We start from the raw sequence: 25,582 nt of genomic DNA, 5'->3' as shown, positions 1-25,582 counted from the left end.
GTGTTTGTGACCCCTTTGTATTCTACTTCGACGTTAGACTGAGAGATTGTGGGTTATCGTTTAGATGACCAGGAGAATATGTAATCTACAAGGAACACACAACATCTAGAAGTGAAACGTCGACAGCCAGAGAACCCCCCCCCCCCCTAGTCGACATCTGAATATGCGGTCAGTTTGGTAGACTTTGAGGGAGTAATGTGAAGGCTATCGTTGGTGGTTCCTTTAAGATATCTGAGAATGCGTTTGATAAAATTGAAGTGTGGTTCATGTGGATCAAGCAAGAAGAGGCACACTTGTTGGACTGCATATTATATTCAGGCATGTGATAGTGACGTACTGGAGAGCTATGAAAAGGTGGCTATAGAAAGAGGTGTCAAACATTGGTTGACTGGCGGTGGCACTAATCTTGGAGCCTGTGTTGACAAGGGTTTCACTCGGCTTGCAAATCTGCATGTTGGCATAGGTTTAGATTTCGTTGACGTATTGAGCATTAGAAAGGAATATACCACTATTTTATTGTTGAACTTTGATGCCTAAGAAGCAGTGAAGTTGTCCAAGGTCTAACATTGCAAATTCTTTGAATAATACATCGATGAAATGCCGAAGAAGAAATGTGTTTGATGCATTTAAGACAATGTCATCGACATAAAGTAAAAGATATGTCATTTGGTTTCTGCGCTTGTAGATAAAAAGATAATTATCACTGTTGGTGCTTTTAAATCCACATGTTTGAATAAATGTTACAAACCTTTGGTACCAGATTCATGGGGCATTTTTGAGTCCATACCAGGATTTTCGTAGGCGGCATACATGCGATGGGTTTTTTGGCATTGACAAACCTAGACAGTTGGAACATGTAAACGGTTTCATTTAAATCCCCATGTAAGAATGTGTTCTTTACATCCAACTAGTGAATAGGTCATGACCGTGAAACAGTAAGGCTGAGAACGGTCCGTATCGTTGTACATTTAACCATTGGATCAAAAGTCTCGTCACAGTCCACACCTACTTCTTGGTATTTACCATTAATTACTAAGCATTCTTTGTATCTTTCAAGAGTCCCAGCGGCATGAAATTTTTGCCAAAACAACCACATACATCCAATAATGTGAGCATCATGTGGTTGAGGGACTAGATCCCATGTGTGATTTTGTATTAAGGCCTTGTATTCATTGGTCATAAGTGAGTGCCAGTTAGCATAAAAAACGTCATTTTATATGATTTGTGAAGGGGTGAAATGGTTGGATCGTTGGAGATAGTATGGAGACTAAATGGGGTTTTTGGTTTAGTGAAGGAGTGGTCATGGGGTCGGTTAGTGGTGGGGGAGGGGGTTTGGTGGGTGATTTGTTTATATTTTGGAATATGTGATGAGGGATGGAGTATTTGTTGAGGGTGGTGATGGATTCGTGTGAGATGTGGGATACAAAGAGGGTTCAGATGGAGGAGTGGTTTTCAGAGTCTCAAGAGTTTGTTCGGATGTGGGGGAAATGTTGAGTTGGAGGAGAGGGTTGGGGAGTTTTAAATAAGAGGGGTGAGGGATCGTTTTCCAAGAAAGAATAATTTGGTTGCATGTTTGATGTAATAGAGGCGTAAGGGAATGTTGTTTCATCAAATGTGATGTGACGAAAATAATAATTTTACCAGTGGATAAGTCAAGGCATCAATAACCATGGTAGTTGGTTTGGTAGCCATGGAAGACATAAACGGTGGATCTTAGGGAAAATTTGTGTGGTCAAGTGGCAAAAAGGTTAGGGTATCACGGACAATCGAAGTGGCAGAAAGGTTAGGGTATCACGGACAATCGAAGACCTACAGTTGGTCATTTGTAGGTTGTTTGTGGTAGAGTGCGGAATTTGGATTGTGGAAGTTAAGTAGTTTGGTAGGTAAGATATTGTGAAGGAAAGTGGCCGTATGGAGTGTGTCAACCCAAAATGTAGGTGGAAGAAAAGCATGTGTGAGGAACATGAGATCCTTAATGCGATGAATCATGTTTTCGGCTTTCCCATTTTGTTGGGAGGTGTGTGGGAAAGAGAATTAGATATGAAAGCTGGTGGTTTAGGCAAATTGATGGAAATGGTGGTTGTCAAATTCTCCTTCTTTGTCACCTCATAAGGTTTTGATGGGTCTGTTGAGTTTGTATGAATTTATGGAAGTGTTTGAATTTTTCACAAGTAGATTTAAATTTGAAGGGAAAGATCCATGTTTAGTTTTTATGGTCATCAATAATGAGAAGATTGTATTTGTAACCACATTTTCTTTGGAAGGGAGAGCTCCATAAGTTAGCATGGAAAATGTCAAAGGGTTTAAGAGTGGTAGGTGTAGAGGCTCTGAATGAGATTCTTTTGTATTTAGCGAGTTGGCATGAAGAACATACAAACGAACGATCAAGATTATTCAAAGAGATAAGTTTACTAGAACTAAGAAAATACATTACATGATGACCCGGATGTCCGAGTCTATTATGCCAAAATCGTAGGTTTTTAAATAAATTCGCTGATTTTTTATTTTTTGAAAATTTTTTTATTTTTTTTAAAAAAAATTGATTTTTTATTTTTTTTGCAGCGAAATTATTAAAAAACCTGCGATTTTTTTATAAAAAAATTAATTTTTTTTGTAATCTCTAAGTATTTTTTATGTATTTTTATGTATTTTTAGGGTTTTTTTGTTTTCCAAATAACCATTCCATATATATATATATATATATATATATATATATATATATATATATATATATATATATATATATATATATATATATATATATATATACACTTGAAGTGAGAGCATGAACGTCGATTGGGTAAAGATCCCCACTGCTATTGTGCATCTTCGAGTGTTTCCCACTCTTGTAATCCTTCATACAGAACCATCTTCGAGTGTTTCCCACTCTTGTAATCCTTCATACAGAAACCATAAGGGTCAAATTCAAAGGATACAATAAATGCAAATATATATGGAGATATATTCTGCTAATAAAAACACCAATATTTCGGTTTAAAAATAGTTATGGCAAAGGAGCAAATCTTGAACAGATCATCATGTTTGCATTTTTAAATATATAAAAATATTTTTGAATGGACTGTCCACCAAACACTTGCTTTTTAAAACATATAGAAAATGTCTACTAGACCATACAATAAAGAACGTAACATGTGGTCTATGCGAAGCCGCTAGAAGTCAATGCCTTGGGTTCAATAAAAAATAAAATATATATGATCCGAAAAGCCCATTAACTCTTTTTTTATTGCGTACTTTAAGACTTTTTCTTTACATCAACTTATTTAACATTTATATATGACAATTATTTTCTTCCACCGATTATCAATACGGTCTTTACTGACATTTTCTTGTATTTTAGTTATACTTCTTTTGTACCCTTGAATATTATTTTATTTGTTATGTTCATATCTTTAAAAAGGTTTAAATGTTGGAACAAATATTTACAAAAACTACAAATGAAACGGAAAACGAAAGAGGTGCGAACAAATATTCTCTATGTCTTATAATAAAACCATGGGCAATATATCTGTTCAAGATTTGCTCTATGTCTTATAATATTTAATTTTGCAGGAGTTGAAATTTGATTAAAGCCATGGCAATTAAGTAAGGCCTGTAAGCAAACTCCATTCTATATTATTGACAGCCAGAGGGGTGCGTCTACCATTACCAGCCTTCATCACCAAAATCATAAGACAATGTCTTCTTCACGCCTAAACCTTAAAAATTATTCAGTTCCTCTGGAGGAGATCAACCTTGCCACCGAGAACTTCAGTCCACAAAGATGTATTGGAGGTGGTGGATTTGGTTACGTCTACAGAGGACAACTCTCAAAACACTGGCAAGATCGCATAGTTGCTATCAAACGCCTAGCTAAGGATAGCTATCAAGGGGAGCGCGAATTCCGCAACGAGGTCGAGAAGATTTCCGGATTCCACCATGAAAATATCATCTCCTTCGTTGGTTATTGTGATGAAGAAAATGAGAAGATTATAGTTTATGAGTATGCGACCAATGGAAGCCTTGATCATCATCTCAAAGATCAAAATAAGATGTGCTGCATAACATGGGTACAGCGCCTGAAGATTTGTCTAGAGGCAGCAAGAGGTCTCAATTACCTTCATGTGGGTCGTGGGGAGCATAACAGTGTAATACACCGAGACATCAAGAGTGCCAATATTCTTTTAGATGACAATATGGTTGCAAAAATTTGTGATTTTGGGTTGTCAAGATCAGGAACCAAAAGTCATCCAAGTAGCCATATATATACAAAGGTTGCGGGTACCCAGTATTACATAGATCCCACTTACATTGAAAGCAACATCCTACGTCAAGAGTCGGACGTATACTCATTTGGTGTGGTACTGTTTGAAATGTTGAGTGGGATGTTGGTTTATCAAACAAGGAGAATCGGAGAGGATATGTCTGACTCTCTCATAAAGTTCGTTCGAAGATACTATCACAGTGAACTACACAAATTAATTGATCCCAATATAATAGATCAAATTAGCTATCGTTCCTTCTATAAATTTAACGAAGTTGCATGTAAGTGCATTAGTTACGATTTCAAGAAACGTCCTACATTTGACATGGTGATTAAGAGCATTGAGCAAGCATTGGATACTCAAGTAAGCGTTTTTCATTTAATGATTTTAAAAGAAGTCTTGATTTATAGCAAGATTGGAAAATATCATGAGACATACAACAAAATTTTGGTTTAATTTAACTTTATCCGTTTATCCTATGGAACTTACTTTTTGTGAAAGGTTAAATATAGATAATCTCCATTTCCATTTATTTATCTCGCGTTCTCAAATTTCTTTAAGTTGTGCGCTTTTCAAGTTGTAAGTTTGAAGAAGTCTATAAATACAAAAATATTTATTAATATGAATTCGAATATAGTTGCAGGAGAACGTTTCTGCCCTTATTGAGTGTGTTCAGAAAGACCAAGGATTTAGTCACGGAAAACCTGTTGCAGCATTTACCATATACAAGTGTCTTCTCCATTGGAATTTTCTTGAAGCAGAAAGCCCCATGGTGTTCAAGACACTTATTGCTCAAGTATTTCCTTCTGCAATTGAGGTACTTCCATCGTTATATTAGTGTATATTATATTATGTTTTATGTATTAAGCGTGGTGTATAGATAGCCCATATATATTGTATTTGTTGTAAGCCCATTAGGTTGCACTCCTTGAATGTATATATTTGTTTATGGAATGAAATATCAATTACGGGAAATCTTTCTAAGTCTATCACCAACAATCCAACATCAAAGCATTTGTATCTCATTCTTGACTTGAATCAACTTAACTATGATTTTTGGAGGGAGTTGTTCCAAACTCACTGTACCGGTTTTGGTGTGCATGGCCATCTCGATGGAACCTCAAAGCCGAAGGGAGATAAAGATGAAGAATGGTCTACCCTTGACTCTCTTTTCAGGATTTGGATCTATGGAACTCTAACCCAATCCCTTCTCAACATGGTGACGAAAACCGGCTCCACCGCTCACACCCTATGGATCGACATTGAAGCTCTCTTCCATAACAAAAAGGAGGCTTGCATTATGGAGCTTGAAAACGAACTCAGACAAATGACCATGGGAGACAAATCGATCAATGAGTTTTATGAAACAATGAAGGTCACAGCCGACTTACAAAGTAATATCGGTAATCCGGTCACGAAACACACTCTTTATTTTCTCAATGGTTTGAACAAAAATATGGCCATATTGCTACTGTCATTTGCCACAAAGAGCCTCTTCCTACTTTGCTTCAGGCCTGTTCAACCCTCTCTGTTGAAGAAAGTCGAGCCTCTCGCTCCCGTCCCACCTCACCCCTACTGTACTCTACACCTGGTCTCGCTCATCTTCCCAATCTCGCAACAACGATAATCGAAACAGCAACAATAATCGCCACTACAACAACCGTGGAAGCACCTACTTTCGTCGCTCTCAAGCAATCGACTACATCCGACCTCAGGTCGCTTCCCCTTTCTAGCCTCCTAAACAACCTCCATTCATGCCTCCTTGGTCTTTCTACCCTTCACCTTGGATTCCCTATGGATGGCCTGCAGCGCCTTGGGCCGCTGCTAGAACACCACCGGACAACAGCTACATCGCATCACCAGCTAATGTCATTGCGCAACAAGGACTGTTGGGCAACAGTCCTATTGCTTATCTTGATCGCTCACCACAGCCCCTGTTGCTTTTCACGCTTCTGATCACATGGTTGAACTCACTCCCCCATGGCAATGGTTCCCTCCGACTACCTACGATCAACCTACCAACATTGCAGCAACCATGAACTCAATGACAATGAATGACACGTACCACTCATCTTAGTATATGGACACTGGTGCTACCTCTCACTTGGCCTCGGAAACAAGTATACTTCACTCTCTTAGTAATTGTTTCAAAGTAAATTCAGTTCTTATTGATACTAGTTCTCATATCAATGTTACCCATATTGGTTGTGCCCATTTACTCATACCTCACTGTCCCCTTCACCATCATAATGTTCCTATCACACGTGACATAATCAAAAAAATTATCTCTGTTCGTAAATTCACCACATATAATGATGCTATCGTTGAATTTGACAACTTTAGTTTTTCTTTGACCAATTATCGAACCCGCCAAGTTATTCTTAGATGTAATAGCTCAGGCGATCTCTATCCAGCTTTCTCGGTGCCCTCTACTCAATACGCACTCCTTGCTTGTAGTCCCACCTTATGACACCAACGCCTTGGTCACCTGGCTCATCGTGTCCTTCAGTTTAACTAAAAAAATGTGTTACATGTAGTCAAAATATTAACTGGGTTATATGTAATTCTTTTCATCTTGGCAAGCATTTTAGATTGCCATTTACTTTGTCTGTTTCAGTTGTTTCTAGTGCTTTTCATATTGTTCATTCAGATATTTGGACATCCCCAATTTCAAGTATTTATGGAATAAACTATTATGTCTTATTTTTAGATCATTATTGGCATTTTCTTTGGGTTATCCATTACGTAACAAATCGAAAGTTGTCTGTAAATTTTTACACTTTCGTGTATATGTCAAAACCCAAGTTAAGATTGAAATAAAATCTTTCCAATGTGATCATGGGGGTGAATTTGATAACAGGGAATTTCACTCCTTATTTGACCAAAAATGGCATCATCTTTCATTTCTCTTGCCCCAAAACATCCCAACAAAATAGGATGTCTGAATCTATGATACACACCATAAATAATATGATTTGTACCCTTATATTGGGTCGAAGCTCTCCATATGGCATCTTTTGTTTCTCACTAGTGGCCGACCTAACTCCAGTTATCGACTCTCCTTCATCCCCTTCGGGTGCCATGACTTCCATTTCATCCCCTACCAGTCATACCACTCTAGAACCTTCTCCTACTCACCCCTTGATAATGCGTGTCAAACAAGGTATCTCCAAACCTATTTCTAATCTTAATCTACACACCACTACTATCAACATACCACTACTGAGTCTCCAATTCCTAAATCCCATCTACATGCCCTTCGTGACCTTGATTGGATCATTTCAATGCAAGATGAATTTGAGGCTGTTATTTCTAACAAAACCTTGAAACTTGTCTCGGGGCCTCAAGGGGCCAATATTCTATGTTTTATGTGGTTATTTATAATGAAATATAGAGAAGATGGATCATTTGACAGGTACAAAGCACGGTTAGCTGCAAATGGGAAGAGTTAGAGACTAGGTGTCGATTATGATAAGACTTTCAGTTTGATTATCAAATCGACCAGTATACGCTCGGTCTTGAGCATTTTCGCATCCCGCTAGTGGCCCATCCATCAGCTGGATGTCAAGAATGATTTTTACATGGCCAACTTCTTGAGACTGTTTACATGCGTTAACCCTCGGGATTCCATCATCTTGATTCTGTTTGCTTCTTATAGAAATCCCTATATAACTTGAAGCAAGCCCCTCGAGACTAGTTTCATAGTTTCACCAAGTTCATTACCCAGATTAGATTAATTCATAGAAAATTTGAATTCTTCTTGTTCACCTACCCAAACGGCTCTCGCACTGCCTTTCTTCTTATATATGTTGACGATATCAACCTTACTGCTTCCTCGGCTTCCTTGATTTCTCGCATCATGTCCCTCCTCTCCATCGAGTTTTCCATGACTATCTGCGAGATTTGTCTTATTTTGAAGGGATTTCACCCACAAGGGATCATTCGGGGTTATTTCTATCTCAACGAAAATCAGTGTTGTAGAAATCGGTCTGAAATACAAACCATCTCTCATGTGTAAGGTCTTTCTCTTTAAGATTCATTTGTTCCATCAATGGTTTACAATCTTCATCAGTAGTTCCTTCTCGTGTAAGTCTGAGCAATATGAGAAAAACAAAATAGAAGTTCCTCAAGTTTCAGACACGCACGAATAAATTTGGGAAAATTGTGTTGGAATGAAAAGAATGGGAGGGCAAAGAAATTGGAAAGCCAAAATCCCACAAACCCCATGCCTTGTCAGTGAGAACAAGCTACAAATAAATAAACACATTGAAATCAGCTAATTTAAGTGAATCCATGAACAATTATCCGTCTGCAAAAAACGAAGGGAAATAGGGTCATACAGAACAATAGTCGTCGTGTTTGGGGGCCGTCGGATAAAGATGGAGCAGAAGCACCGCTAATAGATGGAGAATTAAATAGCTTCACCTTGTAATTAGGACAGAGGTAGGAAGAGGAGAATACAATAGATACACGTCGAGTGGGGAAAACTGTCATCGGGAAATCGGTGATTAATCGTTTGACGGCCTTTAACCGATTACGATTAGGGTGTGGGGAAAACCATCATCAATGTCACACCCCCAAACCAGAACGGCGGAAACGTTTGGGGGTGGATGACTTCATGTATAGTATCATAACAACGACTATAATAGTGAAGAAAGCAAACACAACCATCATCAATATAATTGAAAGAGTTACATCATAGAGTAAGTTTACATGTTTCAAAATTAATTACATCATGATGACAAAATAAGTTTTGAATTTAACGCCTTAGCATCCCGTCCTCGAAAGCAGTTGATTACCTGTTTAGTAATTTCCTGAGAATACAAGCGAGTTCATAAGAGTTTTAATTGAGAAATAAACTGTTTTTCCTTTTGTAAAAGCGATAAAGTTGTTCCAGAAAATCCAATATTTTCCTTAAAGAGTGAATTGAAAGTTTCTATGTTATGAAATAGTGCATCCTAGAATTTCCAATAATTTCCTTCCATAATCTCCAAGTGTATATAAGTTATATAAAATTAAAGTTAAATAAACCGTCGAATGTAATGGGTCTGCCCTAGGCCCACAACCAAACAAGGAACAGGAAATAAAGCGGACCCACCAATTCTAAGTCGATCACGACTTAATTCTATATAACTCTAGCATATACCCTTAGTAATTATGGCTGAAAACTAACAATTCTAGATAGAATGTAGTCTTAAAAACCAAAGACCGAGACTATGCTTATCATAGTCATCAAGTGGTGGTAGTGGACATAAACTATATATATCATAATTCACCAAATAGTGGTATTGATAGTGAACATGAATTATGCATATTATAGTTTATCCAAAAGTGGTGGTGGAAGTGAACATAAACTATACACATCATAATTCACCAAATAGTAGTAGTGATAGTGAACATGAATTATGCATATTATAGTTTATCCAAATTGTTTGTAATGTAATGCAATCTAACTATACCTACTATAGTTAGCGTATTTGTTGGTAGTGTACACTTATTATAGTTTATTGAAACTACTAGTTGTAGTGGCAAACCTTGGTATATGATTTGTATCTTCGAGATAAGGTAAATAATATGTATTATCATTCACATGAATTCAATTAGCACTATCCTTGTCATGGTTTACCAAATGTTTGTATGTAACGGATGTAAACTTTGTTTATGACAACTTGTTATTTCACCATACTTAATATAGTAAAAACCCATTTGTTTTCTGATGTATGTTTACATACCAAGACAAAATGACACATAATGTAATAATATATAATCACATAATGATACACACCTTGCTCAACAAGTTACAAGGTGGGAATGGAAGTTGTAAGCTGTCAACTTGTTTCTAACATTTCTGTACTGTTTTGGAAAAATCCCAGAAAAATCATACGAAGTCGAAAACTGAATCCCTAAACTCTGGGAATTTAGAAAATGTGTCTAGTTTGTTCATAAATTTTATCATTATTTTTAGATGTCTCTAACTTGTGTGAAAATGTCTATATTCACAGTCTGGTCCGGATTCGTAGCTACAGTGATAGACAGTTTTGTAAAAATCGCCAAAAATTGTAGAAAAAGCGTATGAACATGTGCAAGTAGTCATTTTAAATTTATAAACCTTAACTATTTGCATCTAATACAGTTTTGAAAACTAAAATGTTTAAGTTGACCAAAACAGTCCGTGAATGGAGTTAAACTTTCCTGATGAAAGCTGTTGGAAAAGTTTAGTTGTGTTCTTGGTGTTTTAACTTGTATTCCCCCCTTAAAACTTAAGAAAACATGAAAATGTAGGGGTATGAACTCACCTTGTGTGATTTCAGTGGATGGATGTTGGAGAAAGGAAGTATTCAACTCAAGAACACTTAGAGTGTTACTAGAAGATTCGAAGATCTAACACCAATATGATGGAATTTGTGTAAGTAATCTATGATTTGGAGTAGAAGGAAGTGTAATAATCATAAGGATGATGAAGATTCTTACCAAAAGAAGAAGTAAAGCCTTGGAAAATGCCTTGGAAATCTCGAAATTAAGAGAGAAGAGTTGAGAGAAAAGTGTTTGATCTTTTGGTGGAAATGAGAGAAAATGAGTGAAGTGAGGAGAGAGGGTGTGTTTTCCAGGCCTTAGAACATGGGGATGGCTGGAGATTGATGGAAAAGTACAAGGAAGTGACTAGGTATGGTGGGGAGGGTGTAGGTTGGTCATGGAGTGGGTATGGGTGGTTGCTTGTGTCATTAACTAAAGAAAAGTCAACACTCCACCTCTTGTACTTCACCCACTCTTCTTGGATAAGATTTATCCCCCAAAACGTGATTATTTAATAAATATGGGGCCTTATATGTTAAAACAAAGTTTTGGGTGAAAATCCTGCATTAAAATGATGGAAAACGGGTTTAAAATGAAGTCGTAGTCGAAAACCGGGAAGAAATGGCCTTTCTGCGAGACCTCTCGGTACTGGGCCGAGGTTCGGTCCCTTCTGGTCATGGACCGAAGGCGAAAGTGGTTTGGACCCGAAATGGAGCGAAGGCGAAGGTGGGCTAGGAAGCGAAATGGACCGAAGGGATCAGAAGCGAAATGGACCGAAGGGACCTTCGGGTTCGGTCCTTGCGAGGTTCGGTCCGACAAGCAGGTTCGGTTCTTGGGACTTCGGGTTCGGTCCTTGGGGTCTCGGTTCTTCAGAAGTTCGGTCCCTATAGGGACCTTCGGCCCTAAGAGGGTTCGGTCCCTTAAGAGGGGTTTCGGGTCCTTACGTCTATTTTACCCGTTTTTACCCCGTTTTAAGCGGTTTTTGACCTGGTTAAGGGTCGGGATGACCCGAATGATTACCAAAAGTTAAAGGAACTTTTGAGAGAGATTTGGGAGAGGCTTCTTTTGTAACCATTTTGAGTGCTCGGCTTCGTAACGCAAAGTCTGTAAGCCCCGTTAAGTCATGTTTAAGGGTCTTACACACTCCTGATGAGTGTGCAATAGTGTTTTATCGCTTTGGTTCATTGTTTAGCACTATCAAGGCTAAGGAAATTTAACTACTCGAACTTTCCAAATGATGATTCATCATTAAATAGTGAATTGTACAGTAATTACATAACGCATACCCTAGTATACATGGGTTAACTGAGTTGACCGGTTTGACTTGTTGACTTTGCTTGACTTTGACTTGACCAGAATTTGACGGTTGTCACAATCAGCCTTTTCGGCTGCCAAACAGACGAATCAATTTGAAACCCCAAATTTGAAACATCAGATGCTCTAGAGCCATTCAACCGACCTACCTTGTCGTGCCTTAACGTTAGACGGTGGATTACGGTGGATCGGTGGAGCCTAGACCTCTGTCCATATCTAACTAAAGCCCTGAACGATGAAAATCATGGCGGTGGTGAAAGTCTGTAGAAGAGACTACGGAAGGAGAAGGGTAGCAACGACGTTGAAGGGACGTAGAAAAAAGAAAGTGGTGGTTCTATTTGACTAGATCACGGACGGTAAAAGGAGGAATGGTGGAAGCAGAAAGAAGAAAGAAGGATAGGAATAGCGAAGCTCTAATGGGTTTGTATACTTCCGAGGAGAAGCGGTGGAGACGTACACTAATCCCATTTTTATTGGTTACACAGGCGGTGGACGGGATGAGAAAGTTATTAGATGAGATAGGCAATGGGGAAGGATCTGGTAGACGATTCATTTGTTCCAGCAATGATTTACAATCTTCATCAGTAGTTCCATCTCTTGTAATTCTGAGCAATATGAGAAAAACAAAATAGAAGTTCCTCAAATTTTAGACTTGCACGAATAAATTTGGGAAAATTGTGTTGGAATGCAAAGAACGGGAGGGCAAAGAAATTGGAAAGCCAAAATCCCCAAACCCCACGCCTTGTCAGTGAGAACAACCTACAAATAAATAAACACATCGAAATCAGCTCATTTAACTGAATCCATGAACAATTATCCGTCTACAAAAAACGAAGTGAAATAGGGTCATACAGAACAATAGACGCCGTGTTTGTGAGCCGTCGGATAAAGATGGAGCAGAAGCACCACTAATAGATGGAGAATTAAATAGCTTCACCTTATAATTATGACAGAGGTAGGAATAGGAGAATACAATAGATACACGTCGAGTGGGGAAAACTGTCATCGGGAAATCGGTGATTAATCGTTTGACGGCCTTTAACCGATTACGATTAGGGTACTTGGCGGAAGTTGGTCAAAATCGGTCAAATTCGGGTTTGGCGGTCCTCGGCTGTCATAGGCGGGAAATTTTTAAAAATTAAAAAAATTTAATTTTCAAATATTACACCAAAATTTTAAATTTTCAAAATTTTAAGATTTCAACTTTTAAAATATTAAACTAAACTTTTCAAAACTTCAAAATTTAATTTTCAAATACTTATTTTTTTAGGGAATATTAATTTTTTAAATAATTTTATTAATAATTAAGGGTCCCCGATTAATCTGCGATTAATCCCTGCATAGTTCGATTAATCGCTAATCGTCAGTCGAACGACGAGCTACCATCGAACAATTTTTACAACCTTGATGAAAATACGTGCCATAACTTTTTGACCGAGCTCACATGTCTTCATGTAATCCATGTCACACTCGTACTGACACCCAGTCAAACCTGGATCATACTGGTAGCCCGTTTCACGACCCAACCCTATGTCGTAGGCAACTTCGGTTTTACACGTCCCTTCCAATCATCAGTACACAGACTTCTGGGCCTCCCGACTTCACTCTTCACAGATTTTTGGTCCAATTTGAGAGTTTTCTCTTGTGCTCCTGCTCAAACTGCTAGTGCTAGGCGTATTAGTGTATATTATATTATGCTTTATGTATTTAGCCCAATGTAATAGATAGCTCATATATATTTTATTTGTTGTAAGCCCATTAGGTTACACTGCTTGTATTAATGTATATATTTTTTTATGGAATGAAATATCAATTACGGGAAATCGTTCTAAGTCTAATACATTAATGGTAAACAAATCACTTTTCAGAAATCAAGCTATTTCAAGGGCATTAACTATATATTCGTTAATTGATTTAGATGAATTAATCTAGTCATGTTGATTCTTACAAAATACATGAAAGAATTTTTAGCCCTTTCATCTAGGAAACTTATAGCATAATTACAACTACATTGATATATATTTCATTAACAGTGACGTCCTTATTTTATCTGATATTAATAAGCATTACTTCCATTTTCAAGTTATTGTTAAATATAAAAATATTTGTAATATTTCTTTTTTTCAGCCGCAAATCATTAAAAATCTTCTCTACCAACAAGCTATAGCAGAAAAAACAGGGGAATTATATAACATTTATAGCAATTTGAGGGTTCTTAACCCACTCGGTCAAATTTGGTTTACATCTATGCTCTCTCAATTTGGGTTAGCTAGAATACCCAAATGTAGCACCCTATGACACCATTTAGGGACTTTTTTTTTGTTAGAGCATTAACTATCACTGCACTTCTCTCGACCAGACTGTATAAATTGTGTTAATCGTTCAACTTATTGCAGTATCAAAAGTCCAATGAGCAGATGGCGTATTGGTTATCATGTGCATCTAATCTATTATTCTTAATCCAAAAAAGTAAAAAACTTGATGGTGGAAGTACAATTCCGGAACCACCACCTTCAACTATGCCACATGAAGAAATGATAAAGGTATTGATTTTTATTATTATCAATTTCATCAATTCAAGATAGATAGTTTTGTTCAATGATATGGTTTTATACTTATATATCTACTGATTTGGTACATCCTTGTGTCTACGTTGATGAGGATGAGGAGGAGGTTGTACGACAAGTTCAAGTAAAAAAACCAGCATTACATTTCATGGATCAACTAACGGAATATGTAGAGAATATATACAACTTTATCTGTGACGACATGATTAAAGAGTTGCAACCATTACTTGCCTCGTCCATTGAGGTAGTTCAACTTGGATTCTTTCACACCTATAGTCTTTTTTTTATCCGTGTGATCATAATATATATATTCTTATTTCTTAATTACTAATTTGCATATTATTTACACGTGATCGATGCATTAATACACCCGGATAACAATTTTGAAATTCAGGCTCCACAAACATTCGAGGGACTAACAAGTTCTAGAAAATCCTTTCGCGAAGATTCTCAATTCAGTGATTGGCAAGGGATTCTTGATCACCTTAACAATCTACTCAAAACGATGAAAGAAAATTATGTTAGTGCATTATCTGCAACCTCATGTTTCTCCATTGATTTATATAATACTTATCATTTTTGCAATTATTTTTTCCATAAGAAAAATTAATTAATAAATTTACAAATTAAAATTGTCCAAAAAGTTTTGTTTACGAGATTTTCTCAAATAATTGCATTTCAGGTGCCTCCAATAACTGTTCAGAAGATATTAGCTCAAGTTTTCTCCTATATTAATACACAGCTCTTTAATAGGTGTTTTATTACGCAAATTTAAAGTGTGTTTAGTTGTGGAAAATTGTTTTCATTTTCTAAGAAAATGTTTTCAGAAAATAGAGTTGAGTTTTTATTTTCAATTTTCAATGACAATTTTAGAAAACGCGTTTAGATGAAACCGGAGGAGTTTTCATTTTCCATCTTAGAAATTTGGAAAACTTTGGAAAACTGTAAAAATCATTTTTCTAATTTACATAAAATTTGGAAAACTGATAATTTTCATTTTCTTGGAAAATTTTGGAAAACTGAACGAACAAAACTTTGAAAATTTCCGTTTTTCTTTGAAATTTTTCCTCGAAAACTGGTAAATTTTCTACAACCAAACGCACCCTTAACTTTTTTCCCCTTTCATTTCCATTGTTTCCCATCATTTATATTCATTTGAAGTTATCTTCATCATGTAGTCTCCTTACGCGTCACGAGCGTTGTACCTTCAAAAATGGGGAATTTGTGAAAGCCGGTTTAGCGGAGCTGGAGCTATGGTGTTCTCAGCCACCACAAAAGGTAATTGTTTATGCCGACTATTTGCGTGCCACATTTGTTTGCAGAAATAAATATTATTTGTTGTGGTTGGAAATAACATATAAATTAAGAAAAAAATACCTAGAAAAAAGATAAACACAATTCCACATAAATAATGAGGCAATTGAAAATATTAAAGACAATAATTTACGTTCACACAATCACATTTCTTGGCTGATCCATGGGCGAATGAGAGAGAGAAAACTTTATTATCGTGAAAACAGGGTCAGTCCAAACATATATGGGGCTCGGGACAAAAAGAATAAAAAATGGCCCATTAAAAATATAATAAAGATTTAAAAATATATCACGCACTCTTTAATATAGACGTGTTCAATTAGCATTAACAAGCAAACTAAGTTGTTTATCTTTTGAGCTAATTTGAGTTTCATTCAACTTTAGGCCCTAAAAATCATTTAGGTAAAAAAAAAATTATATATATAAACTACATAGCCCATAAATTTTGGGCCCCCTGGAGTCGTCGGCCCTAGGCGGTCGCCCGGGTTGCCCACCGTCTTGACCGACTCTGCATGAAAAATCACAATTCCCTAACATACATACACAACTCAGCAAAGAAAGAGCATCAATATATACAGCGAGGTGATATAATTTTATAGTCTGCAAGTACCTGCACGCAGTGGCGGACCTTAGTGGAGCCCAGGGTGTCCCGGGCCGGTGCTCCGATTCAGGCACGTTGTGTAAAAAAAATTTAATGTTTTTTTTGTTTTTTCTATTAGGTACACCGGATTAAAATACGAGTTCCACTACTAATTTAGATTTATTCAGAAATTTTTTTTAGTGTCACTCCCATTAAAACGTTCGGCCACCGCCACTGCCTGCACGTCATATGGATAGACTCTATAAACCATGCATGAAGACCAACCAACTATTGACCCCACAAACTACCCCGCTTATATTTCTACCAGACCCCACTGGCCTTTCATCGGGGTATACTACAGACACCCCTACATTTACCCTCATGGCTACCACGTATATGTTGGGGATTCCATGGCTAAATCTAAGTAGCATAAATGAGGTCAAAAAGTATATTAGAATCCATAGCTCAATAGTATATTGCAACATAATAAGGAATAAAATATAACAAATATTGCATTTTTAATAAAAATTGGAGAAAAATTTGTCGATGTGATACAACCTCGTAGTTTCCTTTGGATTCATAGTCCTATGAACATCTGCTCCAAATTAGGTTTGTTAGGATGGTATTATAATTCGATTGATATTTAAACTAATAGTAATCTCAAAAGATAATGGCTAAGGTTTCATATACCACACGTGTGTTGTGTCTTGACAGGAGCTCTGAAATTCAAACCAGACATGCACTCGCTTCATGAGATAAACCCAAGTATAATGAGTGTAATCCCATACATGAGACAATAGTAGGAGGAGCCTCCCTTGAAACAAGTTGGGGATGGACCCACACATCACAATTAACAAGATCAAAAGGATCAAATGAATAAGAGACATTTTTATTGAACGATAAAGTAGAAAATTTTGCAATTTTACAACCACTGTAGTTAGAAATAGCATAGATGATGAAACGACCCAAAATACCGGAAGAGTCTAAAAACTATAAACATGAAGATGGTAGATGTCCCAAATGAGAATATCAAAGATAATAATCAGAATAAGAACGATTCAAACAAAAATAAGACAAATCTACAATAGATGCAGCAATATTCGAAACTTTAACCTAATCTACAACATAGAATTCTCCTTGTCCTACTGCGGATCCCGGTCAATCTCTAAGATTATAGATCCTTTACAAAACAAATAGAATCCAAATAGAAGACCCAATATCTACATTTACACAAATGACTGACCAAACCAAGGTTTAAACAAGTTTAGGAATATAATAGACATTGGTGAGAGAAATATGAGGGGTATCAATAGAACCCACACATATTGGCAATTATGTACCATTAGTAGGTATAACAGAAATAGGTGAACTACAAAACAAAGAAACATAGGATGACAAACATGATGACATACGGTGATATACACTAGAATCTAGGATTCATAATAATCGAGGAATACCTGAAGTATTGGATGAAGACATACACGAATGACATATGGATGCTGACATTGCATTTGGATTAGAGGCAATGTATTATATCAAGGCCTAAAATCATATGGTCCAAATTAGATGGTGGTATGATGGTTGCTTAATGATCGGTCTCTATAGAAGGTACAACAACGGTGAACTATGGTGGATGTGGTGCCTACAGTGTAGGAGTAGACGGTCCGGTTCAAAAGATGTGCGAAAATGTGTAGATGTTATGCTTTGTTATGAAAACATTTGTTTTTGTTTCGCTTTGTTCAATTTTAGTGGGCCTAACATATCTAATGATTCCTCTGTTTGCTAAAAACACATTCATCAATGGCAACTTTAGGGGATAGTCGGAACAAATTGGCTTAGGTTAAGGTGGAATGTTAAAAATAATAGGCATAATGGAAGCTTTAGACCATTTGGCAACCAGATATTTGATATGAGTTTCATCTACATTCAGATCATGAACAACTGACTCAAGTACGTGAAGAGGGGTACAATGGAGAATTGTTCTATGTATGCCTTCAAAATCAGAATGTAGTGCCATCAAAAACTCCACCAAGCATTGATCTTCCCTTTTAGCAATGTATGGTTTAAAGGCTTTAGTTTAGCAGACTCTTTGAGACCAACAAATCCTTTAAATTTGACATAATAAAATAAAAATCATGAACACTCATAGTGTTCTGTTGGAGGGCTCAAATATCAGTCTTTCATTGCCTTTAGCAAAATTTGTTTAAGTGTATAGTTTATCCAAGTGATACCAAATTTATTTTAGTGTATCTCCAATTGGATGCCAACTGACTGAAGAACATGGTGATCGATCCTAGTGGTAATATTAGAACTATTCTCGAAAGCTTAGAGTGGCGTTGCATAATTAGAAGCTTTTTCTTCAACTGGTTTTCCTTTTATACTAGTAACAATACCTCATATATGTCTATACTACAAAAAATTCTTCATCACATAACTCCAATATACATAATATTTTCTATATAGTTTGGTGTTAATGCAGAGGCAGAGAGAGTAGGGGGGCTGCCGGGTGCTTTGCTCCGCTTAATCTCTTTTAGAAGTTCAACTAATTTATAGATAAAATGAGCCCACAAATAAATTTCTAGCCCATATCGATTAATTACTAATATGAGCCCCTCCCAATCATTTTTAAAAGTCAATTGTTATATATAAAAAAATGACAGTATGAAATTGTAACTTGACGCCCATGTTTGATTTAATTCTCACTGCCTTCACTCATATTTCTTTTATTTTAATTTACCATTGATTATACCACTATTGTTACCAATTATTCACTAGATATTTTGATTGCATCCTCATTTATTCATAAATAGATTTTGTAAGTGATGATTAACCAATATTGTTGATAGCTATTTAATTCTTCAATTGTTTCAGTTAAGAAATTGTTTTTAGTTATACTACTATATCTAGAAGATTTCAATTCTCTAATCAAAAGAAGGTAAACATTAATTCTTATAGCATCTTTCATTTTCTATAACTTTTAACTAATAACTTAATATCATTAGTAATTTGGTTTATTATAATCACAAGGTAAATCATTCATATGAAAAGAACCATTGATTCCTTTTTCAAACTAATAGAATATGTGTAGACCTAAAATTGCATCTAGTTAGTGATAATACTCAAGATGGATCTAGTTCTTATTTAAACAATTTTTTTCTTTATGAATTTCTTTTTTATTTTACGGCCTCTGTTATGATGTTTTGGATATAAAAATATTTTAATATCTTATTAAGATATAAGCCCCCTTATCCTAAAATTCTGGCTTCGCCCCTGTGTTAATGAATTGTAGAGAGTCGTCCTTGAGAGCCTTATTAACGGTATTCAAAGCAAACAAATACCGAAAATAACCAACAAACAATTTCGAGCAATTACCAAAATGAACAAACAACAATCTCAAAATTTGTTTTTTTTTTCCGATGAACATTACTAAGTCTATGAAAACTCTCTAGTCGAAGAACAATATTGAGTCGTATAGTGCTAAACGACGAACAATGTCTAGTTGATGTACAATGTCAAGTTGATGAACATTTACATTATTTTCTTTCAATAAAAAATAACAATCGATCTACAAAAATAATTTAGATTTGATAGAGCTCTTATATTATATAAATTAATGGCAATCTCAATAGAAAATGGCTAAGATTTCGTTGTTGAAAGAAAACTATGAAATATAAATAAATGTAAATAAGCATGTAAATAGAAAAATTATCTAAAATTAACCTAACTAAAAGGCTAAAAAAGTCCAATACAAAAATAGGCCTAAAATACTTTTATTATACTAAAATGATGATTGTAAACTTCATAGGATCCCAAGTCATTAGTTTTTTATTTCTATTTAGTTGCAGCTATTTACACAAACATGCATACATACATAGATAAATTATGTATATACATAGTTACATACATACACCCGAGTATACATACAGACATCATGCATTCACAAATATGTCTAGATCAAAACAAAACTATTATGGTAGTTTAGCCATCGATGGAATTAATTGCTTGGGCGGTACTTTGATCTAGAATTCTTACAAGCGAACATTATTTTATCTTTGGTACTTCTATATGTTCTTTAAATAATAACTATTTTCCCCGTAGAAAATTAGCACACAATTAACAAGTAAGTTTTTATGGTTTGAATACATGTTTAATGTCTAGTTCTATAATTTATTTGTAAAAATTTATCTATATCCTAACTAGTTTATAACCCGTGGAAACCACAAAATTAATTAAATTTTTATAGTAAAAACTCAAAATTATTAACTAATTGTTTTAAATAAATTATTAATTAAGAGTTTTTTTTAGTTATATAAATTTTAATCATTGATTTAAATAAATATGTGAAATTATATCATTTGTATTATTTTTATATTAATTTTTATTTTAATGTTATTAATTTAATGTAATTAAAGTGGAAATTTTAAATTTTGAAATTTGAAATGGAGTTGACAAGTGGCATACATTAATTAGGAGACATAATAAGGAGACACATTGCAAAAGAAGAATAAAATATGCATTAATTAGGAGACCTAATAGGATGACACATGTTAAAAGGAGAATAAAACTATTCTTTTATTAGAATAGGGATAAGGACTACATCTAAGGTTAGATCGAATACAAATTGTTCAAGTAACTCTTTGTTGATGCAATTAGCTAAGCTTTATTTGGTCACTTTAGGTTCTGAAAAATACTTTATATGCGACAGTTTGCTGTCTTAGCCTGGGATGAACTTCAACATATCCGACAAGCTATTGAGTTTCTGGTATGTTTCCCCCAATTTATGTTGTACCCTGGAGGTTCTAATATGTTTTTCTTCTCTCCCAATATTGAACTTTTTACAATTTTTTAAATTTCGACTTAAAGTGTATATATAAATCGTTCATTGTTATACTAGTCACACTTATTCAGTAATTTTACTACCTTCAGGTGAAACAGGAAAAGCACATGTTATCCTACGATGAAATCACCAACCTATTCCAAGTAAATCTCTTTTTCCCTCATAAACGAATGACCCATTACTACAATTCCCATCTCAATATTGCAGAGTTCGCATTACAACTTAATTACCTATTGTTATAACACAGTTGTAGACCTTACCGCAGAATTAGAATCTACTTTCAATAACAATTCTACTCGTGGAAATCCTAAAACTTGGCAAAACAAGGTTGATCATTGTAATTAATATCTCACTAATCAATCCAATCAGAGAATGTCATGCTAGTAAGCATTACTATATATATGAAAGACTAAATTTTAGTAAATAGTGTTTTTAGTCATTATGCATATGTCAATTATGGAGACAATAGTGGATCCAGCCTACAAGTCAAGTGGGGTGCATAGCCTTGACCATGTAAATTAATCAAAAACATTAAACGCTAAAAAGTTGAAACTCTTAATTTGGTTAACTGTTAGTCTGTTAACTGAACACAAGTATATAGATCGATACACTGATTCACATACATAAATATAAAATTAAGAAAAAAATCAACAAACCAACAACTAATCATTCGTAGAAACAATTAGAAAAAATATTCTCAGTCTTCATCCCAAACATAACACAAAGTAAACTATAACCTCTTAAAAAAAATACTAGATAGCTCTATAGTAGTTCCAGCAAATAGCGCTAATTATTAAGGAGTGTAGAGCTATTTTTGGTCTTTTAGAGAGAGAGAGAGAGAGAGAGAGAGAGAGAGATTTTGAATGGAGGCATACATCCTAAAGTTGTTAAGATCCATTTACGATCCGGATCATATTTAGAGTTATTTTCTTAAAATAACTAAAACGATTGGTCCAGAATCAATTCTACATGCACACAATATATATATATATATATATATATATATATATATATATATATATATATATATATATATATATATATATATGGTGGGGTCCACATCCAAGTGGACCCATACATCCTAAAGTTGTTAAGATCAGGATCCTACGTAGGATCGTTTTTTGGTTTGCAAGATCGGGATCATAAGATCAGGTCGGGATCCTAAGATCCCACAAAATAAAATATAATTTTAATTTTTAATTTTTAATCATGAAAAGTATTTCAAACATTCAATTTTTTTTTTCAAAAGTTATAAAAACTTCAAAATATTAGTCATAAGTCACAACAAAAACTGATAAACGGTAATTGGTAAAGGATAAAAGAAATAAAGTAGTAAAATTTTTCATTTAATATATATATATATATATATATATATATATATATATATATATATATATATATATATATATATATCAAGGGAAGGTACGATCGGATCGGATCTCGATCCTACTTTCGATCTTACGATCCTAGTTGCAATCCTACTCCAAATATGATCCGTTTACGATCCGGATCTAAAATAAAGATCGCGATTTTGATAACCATGATATTTTCGATTATAAGTAATCCTGAAATAATAGAAATTTTTAAAGATAGATACCATATATTTGGAAAATAGTATAAGGATATAATTTTTAATTTTCAAAATTTGAATAAAGTTGACACTCCATTATTTACTTATTTAATTTTGAATTTTGAATTTTGAAGATTCTAAGCATCCCGCAATTGCATAGATTATGCACAATTTATAGGCTCGACCCTAACGATGTATTCTCCCATGTAAGTGCTACATGTATAATTTCATTTTAAACAATTAAATATGTATCCATAATATCGTATACTAATTAGCTGGTCATCGTGTTATCTGTACCCAGGTTATTTTAACAATGAAGATATTGATGAGAGTAAATTCTTGTTTTGGTTATTGCCATCGACGAAACCTCAGTTCCAGCTACGGATTAAAATATCTTCTGAAGATTCTATGCATCGTAATTTTGTATTCAATATGCACTATGTATTGGGAGGACACTCACAACGTATCCTCCGATGTAAGTGCTACATGTAAAAAAATATTCTAAGAAGTTAAATCTGTCATCATAATATGGTATATTAATTAATTAACTAGTCATTGTGTTATCCAGGTTATCATAATGATGAAGATATGGATGAAAGTGCATTCTAGTGTCACTTATCTACTAACTGATAGCTCCAGGTATTACGCAATTTCGTTTTTTGTTGTTTGTTGGAAGATGAGGTGATATGATTAGATAGTTCATACATTAAATGTCACACATTACGTAGCTTTGAAAAAAGGCCCCTAACTAGTATCGAGTTTTGCAGCAACCCGATTACAATATATACTAGCTATTACATAGATAGTTCATATGCACTTGAAACTTTCATAACCTTTTCAATTTCAACTTAGTATAATTAATTATTATTTTAAAATATGTTATTAAGTGTTAAATCTAATTTTGTTATTATTAGACTTTTAAAATAATTATTATACTATACTCACATGTTAATTTAAATATTAGGTTAAATCCAAAACATAAATCAAAATACAAAATAAACATAAAAATATATTCAAATGTTATTTTTTAAAATAATTTAAAAAAATTATATAAACTAAATATAAAACGACAAGTCAAATTAAATAATAAAATATCAAGAAAAACTCTTTTTGATTATTAGTTAAATTTTCTGTAGGAAGATATTATTGAATGATATAATTCTAATAGATGTATATTTTATAATATGGTTTAAATAAACACAAATTTATATATGAAGTTAGTTTAAGAGTTATTATTTTATAGTTAATATCTTATTATTTTCAGCATATATTTGCAAAATAATAAACTTTGTAGTGTTTTTTTTGTGCAACCTGCAATATTCGCCATGTATATTAATACAATAAATCATTTTCTTTTCGAATTTCAATATTAACTCTTTAGTATCTATAATTTTTAACACTAATAAGTAATTTGTAAAAATATTTTGTAATACTTATAAGTGTTTTTGAATTAACTAACAACAATAATAAATAATAGTAACATAAAAATATAAATCACATAACAATTAGATTAAAAACAATGGTTGATATTTGAAAAAAAAAATATGATCGGAATATAGTCGTATAAGTAATTTTGAAATTATTCATTATAATAGTTAAAAGTACCATTAAATATAAAAATTATATTTAATTTTATTAATAAGTATGATCAAATAAGTAACTTTTAAAATAATTAACCATAACAATAGTTAAAAGTAACATTAAATTGAAAATTATATTTTAATTTATAAATATGTTAGCCACCGATAAAACTTGTTGAATAACATTGTTTAAGATTGTTGCAATTTTAGATAGATGTAGAATATACTATATGTTTTTTCTTTCTCTCAAGGATATGCTAATAAATTTAAATGTGATGTATTTGCGTCTTCATGACTTGTTGGTTATTCTATGAAACTTGAATCCGTAGCTCACCTATTAGAATTTCATCAAAAACTGATATCAATAAATCATGAGTTTAGTGCAATTGATTTCAGTTTATTATGATGAATACACGTTATCATACTCTTATATATTGCAAATGCAACTAAATATTAATAAACATTATATGATATTATTATCTATCAGAAATGCATCTGAGTATAAATAATGAATTGAGATTCTTAAATGCAGAAAAACATTCAATGTTGATGACCTATACACTTCCTTGCAAGTAAAAGATTTTGCAAACATTAATCCTCCTATAGAACTTTCAAAGTGTGGAGCCTTTAAAGTTCTTAACAACTAAAGACCATACCTCACCAAATTATGTTTCATGTAAGTTGGGGAGCAATGATGTTTTATGTAAGGCAAGGATTTTAAAAACTCCATTTTAGTTTCATGGTTTTGTAATTAAAGCATATTGAATGGAAGGGAATCTTAAATGTTATGACGGTATACTTATTCTACAAGCGGTAGTTATTGGTATGGCTATCAATGTATTCTACTAGAACACGTTCCTATCATGGTTTGGTCAGAGATTGTTGTTGTTGTCTCTTTGAGTTTGTTGTGTCATTGGTGCGTAGCTTTCCTAATTTCGTGATTCTTTAATTTTGTATTGTTGATTATTTTCCGAAACTTAATCCCTACATGCTGATATGTTGTTGTGATAATGTCACCTTTTTGGAAAGTGTTGCATTTGACTATGGTGTGTCAACATGTTCGTACCATTTACAAGCGATGATTTTTAGTTGTGCTCTGTGCTTATTATTGTTATATATGAGAAATTTACCTTTTTCATTGGGTTGGTTAGTGTTATAAAATAATCAAATGCTAAAAAGCAATAAGAACACCAATAACAAAAAGTGTGATGATCCCGGAATCTGAACACTAGGTATGAATCAATAAGAAAAGCAGAAAATAACA

At 34.1% G+C, this 25,582-nt stretch overlaps 1 protein-coding gene across 4 annotated transcripts; it reads left to right on the top strand.

The window, feature by feature from the left end:
• Positions 1-3,426: 3,426 nt before the first annotated feature.
• Positions 3,427-25,267, top strand: LOC145163072 (myosin-6-like). Of its 4 annotated transcripts, none has more exons than XM_079081986.1 (14): positions 3,427-3,476; positions 3,571-4,625; positions 4,906-5,079; positions 14,267-14,413; positions 14,532-14,681; positions 14,832-14,957; positions 15,120-15,190; positions 15,616-15,715; positions 21,037-21,093; positions 21,258-21,311; positions 22,873-22,944; positions 23,040-23,213; positions 23,307-23,377; positions 24,851-25,267. In XM_079081986.1, the coding sequence occupies exons 2-14, from the start codon at positions 3,696-3,698 to the stop codon at positions 24,963-24,965; spliced, it is 2,241 nt and encodes a 746-aa protein (XP_078938112.1). In that variant the 5' UTR covers positions 3,427-3,476; positions 3,571-3,695; the 3' UTR covers positions 24,966-25,267. The 4 variants fall into 4 exon arrangements, with proteins under 4 accessions (XP_078938112.1, XP_078938103.1, XP_078938117.1 ...); XM_079081977.1 differs by having other exon boundaries at positions 4,900-5,079; XM_079081981.1 differs by lacking the exon at positions 3,427-3,476 and having other exon boundaries at positions 3,519-4,625; positions 4,900-5,079.
• The last annotated feature ends 315 nt before the right edge of the window (positions 25,268-25,582 follow it).

Source organism: Lactuca virosa, chromosome 1 (genome assembly GCF_052849685.1).
Source record: "Lactuca virosa cultivar CGN04683 chromosome 1, Lactuca_virosa_CGN04683_v6, whole genome shotgun sequence".
Taxonomy (NCBI): Eukaryota; Viridiplantae; Streptophyta; class Magnoliopsida; order Asterales; family Asteraceae; genus Lactuca; species Lactuca virosa.
The sequence above is the reverse complement of the archived record's forward strand: the minus strand, read 5'-3'. Positions and strand labels throughout refer to the sequence as shown.